The sequence below is a fragment of the Rhagoletis zephyria genome, unplaced genomic scaffold (assembly GCF_001687245.7).
Source record: "Rhagoletis zephyria isolate East Lansing unplaced genomic scaffold, Rhagoletis_zephyria_1.1 Rzeph_scaffold_00007, whole genome shotgun sequence".
NCBI lineage: Eukaryota > Metazoa > Arthropoda > Insecta > Diptera > Tephritidae > Rhagoletis > Rhagoletis zephyria.
Window position 1 is genome coordinate 510,564 of NW_016157091.1, and position 11,932 is coordinate 522,495.

Genomic DNA, 11,932 nt, shown 5'->3' on the forward strand with positions numbered 1-11,932 from the left:
AATCACAAACAAATTTGATTTCTGATTTGGAGGGCGATCAAATGACAAATTAATTTGATTTCTGATTTGGTTGACGAATCAAATCACAAATAAAATTTATTTTTTATTTGGGTGACGAATCATATCACAAATAAAACTTATCTTATCTTATTTGGTCAACAAACCAAATCACAAATCAAATATATTTGTTAATTAAAAGCGGATTTTGAATAAAAAGGATTTGAAATCACGCAACCCTGGCTGGGAGACAACAAAGTTATTTTCGTCGGCTGGTGTTATTATATGTATAGTTCTCCACCTCATCACCACCAGGAGTTGATCGTATCAGCTTATCTTTTAAATGAGTATGTTCAACATAAATGTATGAACTGTGAACATTTTGAAGGGTCTACTGATGAATCCGTCGAGGCATGGGTAGGAGGATCCTAAAATCAGCAATCCGGCATCGATGAAAATTCGCAACACCGCTGCAATTACTCAACCACAGTAATTAAAACTAAAATAATACTTAATTGTTGCACCTGAACAGCATACATTATTTCTTCCAAAATACACAAGCACGTAATTAAATTTTTATAGTTACATCGTCCACTAATTGAAAACTTTAGGTATTATTTATTTGACATCTTAATTGATATTTTAGAACTACATTTGGTAAGTCAAGAAAACCTGTGACCGCTTCCAGTCGTTAAAAAGACTTACTGCAGCAAGATTTTTTTAGCCAGTACTCTGAAAATAAGGAAAAAGTGCACCAAAGCTTTAATAAGTCAGAACGAAGCGGACGAAAATTGCTGGGTGTGAATTAGTTAAGAAAAATTGCTTTGTCGCAATAAGAAGGCTGAGGAGTTTATATTCAGGGGAACCCTATGTAAAGCCAAAAGCTTATAAAAAAAAAGTGCTACTCTACAAAGAAGGCATGGAGGAACAGAAATGTTCTTTTTCGACGAGATCTTCATCAAATTACTGTAATTTCAAATTTATAAATAAAATGAAATGTACTAGAAAAATCTCTGATATCCTTAGAGCTATTAAACGCTTCCAAAATGTTTCTCCCTTGATGGTATAACGCGCGATTTGCAAAATGGCAAGCATCTGGTATTTTTCGATCTTAAATTAGACAAAAATTCACGGCTTGAAGCATTGGCATTGCCTACTGAGTTAAGTACCGATAAAAATCATCGAAAACTATCCAGTGCTGCCAAGTTTTTACGTTTTTATACACTAATCGAGTCGAAATTTTTGGCAATGGCACTCGCAATGGGGCGGGGCTTATTATTTGAAATCCTTTTTGATAAGACATTTTAAGCCTAACGCATTGCAAATATATACATATCGCTACCAAAAGGTGAACGGGTGCCAAGTCTTCATGCAGAAAATCAGCAGGGCGTGACATGAAATTAATGGCTAAAATATGTCGTAAATAATACATACACGTTTTTTATAAATGAGTCCTGTTATTGGTCACTATTGTAAAATAATTGAGTTCTTTTAATACTTCTTGCTGCTTTTTCCCCTTCTAACTTTGTAATTGCATCCATATTCAAAGTTTTCTCAGGCACAATATTCATTGTCATAACCATGTTTTAGTTTCCGTCAGGCCGCAGCCGAAATCCTACCCGTATATAGTTATATACTATATGTACATACATACATATATGTATATGTTATAATATTTGAATTTACTCCAAGAGAAGGAAATAAAAACGTCTTTACGATAACGTAATATTATGTATGTATGAATGTCTTCTATTTTATAGATTCAATTCAAAGAATGATTATGGAAGCCCAAGCTTAATTTCGTCCTCAGCATTACGCATAGGCGATGGAGATCCCTTAGTTGTATCACTTAATGTCGAACCTCATGTATTCAAAAGAGAGAATGATAGTAGCAGTGAAGATGTAATTCAATTATTCAATAGCGATTTTCTCGACATCGTTGGCATACGCGATCCACGAACGGGTGCAAGTATTACAATCAGAGACGCGATTCATATGCGGATTTTGGATGTACGTTCTGGGCAAATGATTTTGAATGATAAATATGTTTCTTTGGAATCAGCGGCAAAGCAAGGCTTTATTGATACCAAATTGATGCATTATTTATTAAAACCAGGTGTAAGTAAAGATAACAGAGGTAAAGATTTATCACTGCTTGAGATAATACAGAGCGAGATAAATGAAGCAGAATTGGGACAAGAATCTGCTGAAAAACGAATTAGGATAACTACGGAAGCCGAAGAAAATAGCATAAACCCCGGAAAAATTATCGAGACTTTACCTCAAGAAGACGTCGAAACTGGGCCTAGCCAAGTGGGGTCAGTGCCAAGCAAATTCATAAGTTTACCAGAAGCATACAGTCATGGATATTTAATAAAGCATGAGTCAGTAACAATAAAATCTTGTGCATTGTGCTTAAGCGATGCTATTGACCATGGACTAATTGATGCATCAGGTTGGATTGCAGATCGCAACTCTGGCGATAAATTCAGACTTGACTTAGCTATAAAAAATCAATTAATTGACCCTAATATCGTGGAAGTTGTTGATGCAAAGAATGACATAAAAATTTCGGTGAGCGAAGCACTTAAACTTGGAATTTTAAACTCGAAAACCGGACGCTACATTAATGAAATTACAAAAGAAAAATTAACTTTTATTGAGGCTAAGAATCGGAAGCTCATTGTTAAGCCTTACACTTTGAAAGATATTGTTGATTGTCACTTGCTAGATACTAATGAAAAAATTAATAGCCCAATGCATCGAAATAAGTTAGGCCTAATTCAGGCCATTGAATCAGGAGTTTTGGATAAGAATAATTTAAAATGTATTCATAAAATAACGGGAGAGTTAGTTACTCTACAAGAGGCAATCGAAAAAGAAATTATATTAGTTGAGGAGTTTAGGTACCGAGACTTTATTACTGGAGAGGTAATAACTATACCTGCGGCAGTAGAGCGTGGTCTTATCAGTTCGGTTTCGCAGAAATCCTTGTTCAATATAGATGGGTTTAAAGATTGGAGAAGGAATGATTTCGTCAGTTTTAATATAGCTTTATCTCGTGATATTTTGTGTAGAAGAGATTCCGGCTTTGCTTTAGAAATTAGTAAAAATGTTTACGAACCCCTGGATGTTGCTGTAAAGAAGAATATGGTGCGCCAGGAGGTATATGAGATGTTTACTAAAAGAGTAGGTGTGCATGATGGTAGAGGAAACGAATTAACTGTGCTCGATTTATGTTTTCATAACCTAATCGATCCGAAAACAGGATATTTACTTGACCCTAAGACTGGAAAAAATGTGCCTCTTGATATAGCTATTGAAGCGAAATTCATTTCACCAGAAGGTGCTTTATTTCTAAGTAGTTTATTAAATATAACATTGACAACAGAAACTCTTACTCGAACAATCAATCGTTACGTATCTATTCAAACAACCACCCGGGAGAAACATGGTCAGTCCTTAACATTTAACGAAGCAGTAAGTCAGGGTTTAATTTACGAAGACCAGCAGTTATATTATGACCAACACACAGGAAATGTTTATTCGGTACAGCAGGCCCTGTCTTACGGTCTTTTGAGCCCAGAGTTAAGTGACCAGTTGCCTGAAACGGAAAAATTGGTAACTAAGCAATGTACGTCAGATGCTGATCAATTAATTGTTGAAGATTATAGCTTTATAGGAAAGGTGAATACTAAAACATCTTCTTCTACATCGCCTAACTTTACTGAAAAAGAAAAAATAAGCTGGGAAGATGAATCCCCTGATCCAATACAAATTGCACCTGGTGAAATTTACGACCCTTCAACGATGTTAGTCATCTTTACAGAAACAGGCCAATCAGAGAATATATTAAAAGCAGCACTTGAGGGTCGAATAAATGAAAATTTCATACAAGTGGTTGATCCGTGTACAAAGGAAGAAGTTTCGATTAAAGAAGCTATCGGTCGCAAAATTTATGATTTTGAAAATGATATAGTTTTGACGCAATCTGGCGAACGCAAGAATTTTAGTGAAGCGGTGAAAGCCGGATTGATTAAGGTGTCTGGTATGCCGCTAATCCCAGTAGAAGATGCTTTAAAAATACTAAGATTCGTTATTGATCCAAAAACTGGTGAAAACATACCTGTTGAAGTAGCCTATGAACGCGGTATTGTGCCAAGAAGTGAGGCCAGTGACATTTCAGTTACGCTTCAAAAAATGCGTAAAATTATTTTAAAACCCAGTGATGCTCTACAAAAAGGAATAATTGACTTGGAAGCAAAAAATATTCTTGAGGGGTTTTCTAACAAATATGACATTCCATTAAAAAAAGCTTTGGAGATCGGACTAATTAACGGTCATGAGGGAAAAATTTTAGATCCCCAGAGAAACCGAACTTTAAACATCAGCCAAGCTGTCGAAGAATGTATTATTGAACCAGAATTTAACAATCATATCTTAATACCACTAGCTAAGATTTTATCAATACCAAAATTGCTGGAACAAGGCCTTATCGACTTGGAAAATCAAAAAATTATACATCCAGATAATGGTTATTTACTTAACATAAATGAAGCTATTACTTGCGATATTCTAGACCCGCTTTCAGTAATTCAAAAGCCGATGAGATTGACACTGCAGGAAGCAATAAAAACCGGTGTTGTCGATGGTATCGCATCTACTTTCAAAGTTGGTGATAAGGCTTTAAATATAAGTGAAGCTGTTGAAGATGAAGTATTCGACTTGACCTATGATGAAAATGACGTTAGTAACTTGCCTCCTATAGCTATGACGTTTCCTGTCGCCATTGAAAGAAAGCTTGTTAATCCTAATAAAAACGAGGTAACCCATCCTTATACAGGCCAAAAAATGACAATAAAAGCAGCTTTAAAAAATAATATCATTATGTGTATTCCATATCCGCCAAGAATAGATGCGCTTGAAATAGAAAAAGCTTTAAATGAAGGTCTAATTGATGTTGAAAACCAAATTATAAGGTACCCAGAAAGTGGGGAAGTCCTTTCAATTCGAAATGCCCTGGAAGAAGGATATTTATTACTGAAACCTCTTTCAGCTTTTGTTGCAACACAAAATCCGATTTCAACGACTAAGGTAATGGAAACGACAAGTTCTCATCATACTGTTACAACAAAAACAATTGAGCTGATGCAGGGGTATGCCCGAAACAATTCAAAGCCTAAGGGTATTTCTACAGAAGCATTTCAACATGTTAATAAAACCTTAAAAACTTCGGAGGAAAGGGAATCGGTTGCAAAAGAAGAAAATAAAGTGGAAGGAAGTGCTACATCCCTTTATTCAGAATTTGAAAACATATTGTCTTCCACCACAGGTAAAACCCATCTAATTGACGAAGCTAACAACCTAGATGAAAACAGTAAAGAATCCGTCGATAAAGAATGTCATGACAGCAGTGATGGTTTCACAGAAAATCATACGCATAATGATTTTTTTCCTTCGGCCTCTTACAAAAATAATTTACAGTGCGTTAAGGACTCAACGAATCAAGTATACCTTCAAAAATCTGAAATAGGTGATGCTATTTCACAAAAATTAATTGAACCTTGTAATTGTTTAGTTATTATAAATGGAGAACAGCTTGTTGATAGTGTAGATATATTGTTAAAAAATGAACAACTGTGCCTACAAGATGAAGTGCGAATTCTAAATAAGAATTTAGTGGCTATGGAACGCGATCTATTCTGTATAAATTCGTCGCATCTATTAACACAAGAAAAAATGAGTGAGCTTAACGTATTCGATGTGGAAAATCAGTACTTCGTAGACCCTTTATCAAAAAGAAAAATATCATTTCATGACTTAGTGCTTAACTGTAAAGTTTTTAATCATAAACTAATATTGGTAAAAAATTTTACCAGTGGCGAATATGAAACGTTATTAGATGCATTGGACCGCCCTTTGCTGGATCGGCATAATGGTCATATGGTAGATCCTAAAACTGGTGAAAAAATTCCTTTCTTCGAGTGCGTCACGCGAAAATGGATCACTTATGTCGATCCAGAAAATAAAAAACATCCTTCTTCAATCGAAAAGATGATCGATACACAAACTGGTAAAATATTGCTTGACGATGGTCGACTCCGTTCTATAAACGATGCAATTAATATGGGAGATATTGACATTCATTCTTTTTCAGTACGAGATCCAGTAAGTGGTGAAATTATTCCACTGCGTATGGCAATTGAATTGGGAGTTGTAAATATGCAATCAGGTACAATGATTGATATTCAAACATTGCAAGAAATACCTTTGGAGGAAGCACTTAAGTTGGGATTGCTTGTACCTGGTCCACGTAAGCCTATCTCTCTTGAAGCAGCTATACGAAAGGGTCTTTATAATCAAGAAACAGGAAAGTTTTATGATTCTGAATCTCAAAACCAAGTTGATATTCAACAATCCATAGAAATAGGATTAGTTGATCCCAAAATATCCCTAATCTTTGATTCTCTTGAAAATAAAGAACTAAATTTGCATTGTGCAATTGAGGATGAATTAGTCATACCAGAAAAAGGTCAGGTAAAAGATACAAAATTAAATATTTGTATGCCTTTTAACGAAGGTATTGAAAATCATTTGGTAAAGACTGATAGCATTACTTGGAGTTTAACTGAATTACTACAACGTGAATACTACTCCCCTACCACCGGAAAAGTATTCAATCCAATAACTGGAGACGAAATTCTTTTGCAAGAAGCAGTTCAATTAGGATTTGTAGAATTAGATACCTGCTTAATAAAAAATGAGGAAGATGGCGTAATTATTTCTGCGAAAATGGCAGCCAAGGAAGGCATTCTTGACACTGTTAGAGGCGTTTTAAAATTACCGTACCTTACCTTGGACGAAGCTTTTGTAAAAGGATATCTTCTAAGTACGAAGAAACCACTATCTTTAGTTGACTGCTTAGGCCGAAACATGTTTGACCCCTTTACATCGACTCTTAAAATCGATGATAGAATTTGTAACTTGAAAGAAGCAATAGCTCTCAAATATATTAATGCAAATGAATTGATTATATTAGACCCTTGTACTGATTCCGTTATAAGCATAATGGAGGCTATAGATAAAGGTTTGCTCGATCCTGTGGGTGGATATATGGTTAACCCATACACATTAAAAAAAATGTCCCTCACTGAAGCTTTCGAACATAAATTCCTACTTCCGCCAAAGCGTAAAAGAAGTTTACCTGATGCCATGTATCATGGCCTATACGACCCAAAGTCAGGCAAATTAAGTAACACAGTTACAAGAGAAAAACTCTCTGTTGGAACTGCTATTCGCAGGGGAATTATTGATCCACATTCGACAATCGTCCACCTGGACGAAAAATTCCTTCCATTTATGGCAGCAGTAGAAGCTGGGATAGTCGATACTAAAAGAGGAACAGTCAAAGTAGGAAAGGGACAAGAAATTGATATTGAAGAGGCATTTGATTGTGGAACTTTACTCGATGTTAAAACACCAATTTCTTTTGGGAAAGCCGTAATTAAAAACATTTATAATGACAATGATGGAAGTGTTCTTGATCCTAAAACAGGTCAAAAACTATCTCTATCAAGGGCAATTGAAACACATGTAATAGACATAAATAGTACACAATTAAAAGATAATAACTCTGGTCTATACAGAAATATAACCGTAGCTAATTTAAAAGACGTGATTGATGGCGATAGCTGTATGTTATCCTATAACAACCAAAAGGTTAATATTAAACATGCCTTTAACGTGGGCATATTGAAAGATACACAAGCACCAGTAAGCATTCAAAGAGCTATTATTCAAGGCTTATATGATGAAAGTAGTGGCAAGATAGTCGATACAAAATCTGGGAAAAAAATTATTTTATTGGAGGCTATGTGTAAATGTGTTATAGATTCTCAATTGCCTTGCTACTTTGATAAAATAAACGAAAAACTTTACAATTTGAATGAAACTTGTCGTCTGGGACTTATTAATAAACGAGAAGGTACTTTTACGGATCATGATAGCAACGCATGCGTAACATTAAAAAAAGCACTTGAAATGGGTATAATTGTTGATATTGAAAATGCAGAATTTGGGCTTTATGAAACACTTGCTATGGGATTTTACGATGCATCAGAAAATAAAATTATACATCCGGTTACTGGCAAGAGGCTTACCTTAAGGGAAGCATGTACTGAGAAGATTGTAAGCACCACAACTACTTTAATAAAGAATGAAAACAATGGAAAATACATGCAATTGTCTCATGCTATTTCGGAAAAAGTAATTGACGAAAACGGTTTTTATAATTTAAGCGGCAAACAAATAGATTTACAAAGTTCCCGCGAAAGGGGTTTAATTGTGACAAGTTGTCGGTTACTGGACCTTTTAACTGCAATTCGAATGAAATTATATAATCCTGAAAATGGATCATTCTATGATCGAGCAGCAGGGCAATATTATGACTTAAGCGATGCTATATCTAGTGGATTTATAAATTCAAATACTACAATATTTAGTAGCAATGTGGGTGATTACATTCTGGAAGAAGCTATAAAGAATGGTTATATAAATGTTCATAAAGGGCAGGTGTTTGATCATAAAACTGAAAAATTCTTGAGTTATGACAAAGCTTTTAGTGAAGGAATATTGGTACCTACTTCTAAGCCTTTGTTCAAAAGTCTCGAAAAAAAAGGTTACTCAGAACAGCTTACGAACAAATATGATAGAACCTCCTCTCAAGAAATGTCTTTAGAAGAAGCAATAAGTTGTAATGTCATCGATCCTAAAACTGCATTGGTACGACATTTGCCCTCTCTCAAATTAATTTCATTTACTGTAGCTCAAGAACAGAATTTATTTAACATGAAAACTCGAAACTTAATCGATCCGAAGTCGTTATTCTTTGCATATAATCCTTCCGTAATTATATACTTCCGAGAGCCTATTACATTCGATCAAGCAGTGGACAGTAAAAGTCTTGATTTAGAAACTGGTATGCTGACGTATAAAATGCATTCCAACGATGCTTCTGAAGATGATACCAGTGAAACTAGCGCTAGAGCTGATTTATATAAAGGAGTCGAACTTCTTTGCTTAAAAGATGCTGTCACTACCGGCATTATTGATCCGGCGTCAGCATTTATTAAGGATGAAGCTAAAACAAAACTTGTTGGCTTAACCGAAGCCTTTCGGAAGGGCCTGATTGACACAAAAAGGGCAAATGTGCTTAATACAAAAACATCAAAGCTATGTTCGTTGAAGAAAGCGTATGAATCTGGATCGATTGTAACACCCAAAAGGCCATTCGGATTGATAGAAGCAATAAAGTATAACTTATACAATCCCGAAAATGGTTGTTTCTTGGATCCATTTCAAATGAATTACGATTTTAAACCAGACAATCAACTGACTCTATTCGAATCCATTACTTATGGCTTGTTGGATCCCTCGTCGACGGTGGTTCGAGCTTCTACTACAGATGAAATCATCCCCTTGACTGCGGCTATCAACAGCGGTCTTATCGATGGAATATACGGTTGTTTAGTACATGCCGCTACTAAAGAAAGCATAGATTTGCTAAAAGCAGTTAAACTGGGCCTTATATTGCCCGCAGAACAGCGAGTGAGTTCTATACCTTTTAATATACATATAAAAGCATGTAAGTTTCTCGCATGAATAAATTGCTTCCATATATTGAAATTTCCACACATTCATACCAATTCTCTTTCCTTGCATTCTCTTGTTACCATGACAAATTTTGTTACCGTGATAATTCAGAATTTGTATAAAATTTTTTGGTGTGGAGTTCAGTATAATAAAGTGCAAGTTTCAAGTGCCTACCTAATAGCTTCGATTTGGGGCACCGAAATTGCGCATATGGAAACTGTGTATTTAGACATTATTTCGGTTTCAACCGAAACTGTGCATGTATGCTTTATTTTGGTTTTTGCCATATGCATTATTTCGGTTTTCAACCGAAACTGTGCATGTATGCATTACTTCGTTTTTTTTTTTCATATGCATTATTTCGCTTTTAAAACGAAAGTATGCATATGCATAATTTCGGTATTTTCTCATATGCATTATTTCGGTTTTAAACCGAAACTGTGCATGTATGCATACCTTCGTCTTTCACATATGCATTATTTCGGTTTTCATCCGAAACTGTGCATGTATGCTTTATTTCGGTTTTTGTCATATGCATTATTTCGGTTTGGACCGAAATTGTGCATGCATGCATTATTTCGGTTTTTGTTATATGCATTATTTCGGGTTTCTAACGAAAGTGTGCATATTAGGCTGGGTCGATTTTGTATGGGGGAAAATAAAATGCATTTGACCGTATTGTAATAGTAATATTATGATGTCTTATGTCTAAGCCAATTGTTATTGGCCACGAAAGATTAATTCAAAACGTATCTTTAGCCCGCGCAATTGAATCAAAATGTATGAATTTTGAAAATGAAACTTTGGCTAGTAATATCTATGGAATGCGTCAATTGTTAAAACTGGACGATATATCAAATTAAGGGCTATTAAATTTAGTACCTCTCGTTCATTTGTCATTTTTCAACACTTGGAGGTTTTTAAGATATTAAGTTAAAACTTACAAAAACTATAATTTTCCCTTATGAATTTTCAATTCTTCATTACTTCAGCAACCAAGTGAAAAATACAAAAAAAGTGAGACGCCATTTATTTCAAACGTTTTAATGTTTTCGGATGTTTATATAATATTAAAGGGACCATGGGCTTGGTCACGCCGATTTGGTCAGTTTTCAAGATCGTGGTGAATGAAGTCAAACATGTATTGTCAAAGTTTAGGAATCGTTTGATAAGTTAATAGTAGTTTCAAGCATATAAGTATTTACAAACATTAACTTAATACAATTAGGGTGAGAAACGCCCACTATAAGTCCATTTATGTTGTCTTGACAATTGGTGCGGAATGGTTTCATTAGTCACCGTAGAAGCACATTTTTTGCCGTTATATGAAGGTAGGGGAGAAGCAATAAGTGTTTATACAAAAATATTATAGTTAACTCCGCTCGATCGATACGTAATAATTACCAAATTGAAGGCGAGCCTTACTGTTACTGATTTATGATAATAATATGATGAAAATCATTCAGATTATAAACAAATTATTTTAAAATAAAAAATATGTAAAAAAAAATGTTTGTCATTTTCCTACATTTGCAATTTTTCTATTGTATGCATAAACATATGTAAACTAATTAGTGTTTCTAGAAGTTGTGCCTGTTAAGTGTTTCCATGATGGAAAATAATGGCTTTTCTATTAGAGCTACCGAAATTGTTTCTAAATTTCGCAAACTATAGCTAATATTAAAAAAGGATTAGAATATTTGGAACCAGCGACCTAAATGCACGCCAGCAATATTGATGATGTTCTTTACATCGTGCAATTATCAAGAGAACAATAAAAATTTGATTGAAAACAGATACCTTTGAGATTAAGCATAAGATAAAGGGCTGCGCAAATTATATTTGACTTTATCTTTTGCGTTAACGCATTCATTGTCTAAAAATATGCACCAACCCTTTTGCTGAACCCAGAATTTTGACCAAGAATTGGTCTTATTCGACTAGTGTGCTGTGGGTCACTTGGCGGTCGATGCGCGGGCTCTTACAATTAAAATAAAAGACTAATATTTTGCAGGCTTCTTGTTCACTTCATGATACAATATATTTTCACTATTACCAAGGGATTTGAGAAAAATTAGATTTTCGACCCGCTCTAGTGCATATGGATAATTTCGCTTTTTCTAATATGAACTATTTACTTCTACTTAGTAAGGATTTTAATCCCTAAGCGCGGCTAAAAGTTGCCTACGCAGAAAGAAGTTCTGCGCAAAAATACTTCCGGTCCCCTTTTCCGGCAACACAGAAAGGAGAATTCTACTTAGTAAGGGTTATAATCCCTAAGCGC

The 11,932-nt window shown here is 34.8% G+C and overlaps 1 protein-coding gene across 19 annotated transcripts in view; it reads left to right on the plus strand.

Annotated features, from left to right (window-relative positions):
• shot (dystonin-like protein short stop) overlaps positions 1–11,932 on the plus strand; it is an 852,754-nt gene that overhangs the window by 490,523 nt on the left and 350,299 nt on the right. For 17 of the 19 annotated variants that reach the window (XM_017608278.1, XM_017607978.1, XM_017608395.1 and 14 more), the window contains one exon: positions 1,758–9,603. The exons of the other annotated variants lie outside the window; for them this stretch is intronic. In XM_017608278.1, the coding sequence (XP_017463767.1) occupies positions 1,758–9,603 (7,846 nt within the window). The remainder of the gene's footprint in view (positions 1–1,757; positions 9,604–11,932) is intronic. 19 annotated transcript variants of the gene reach the window in all.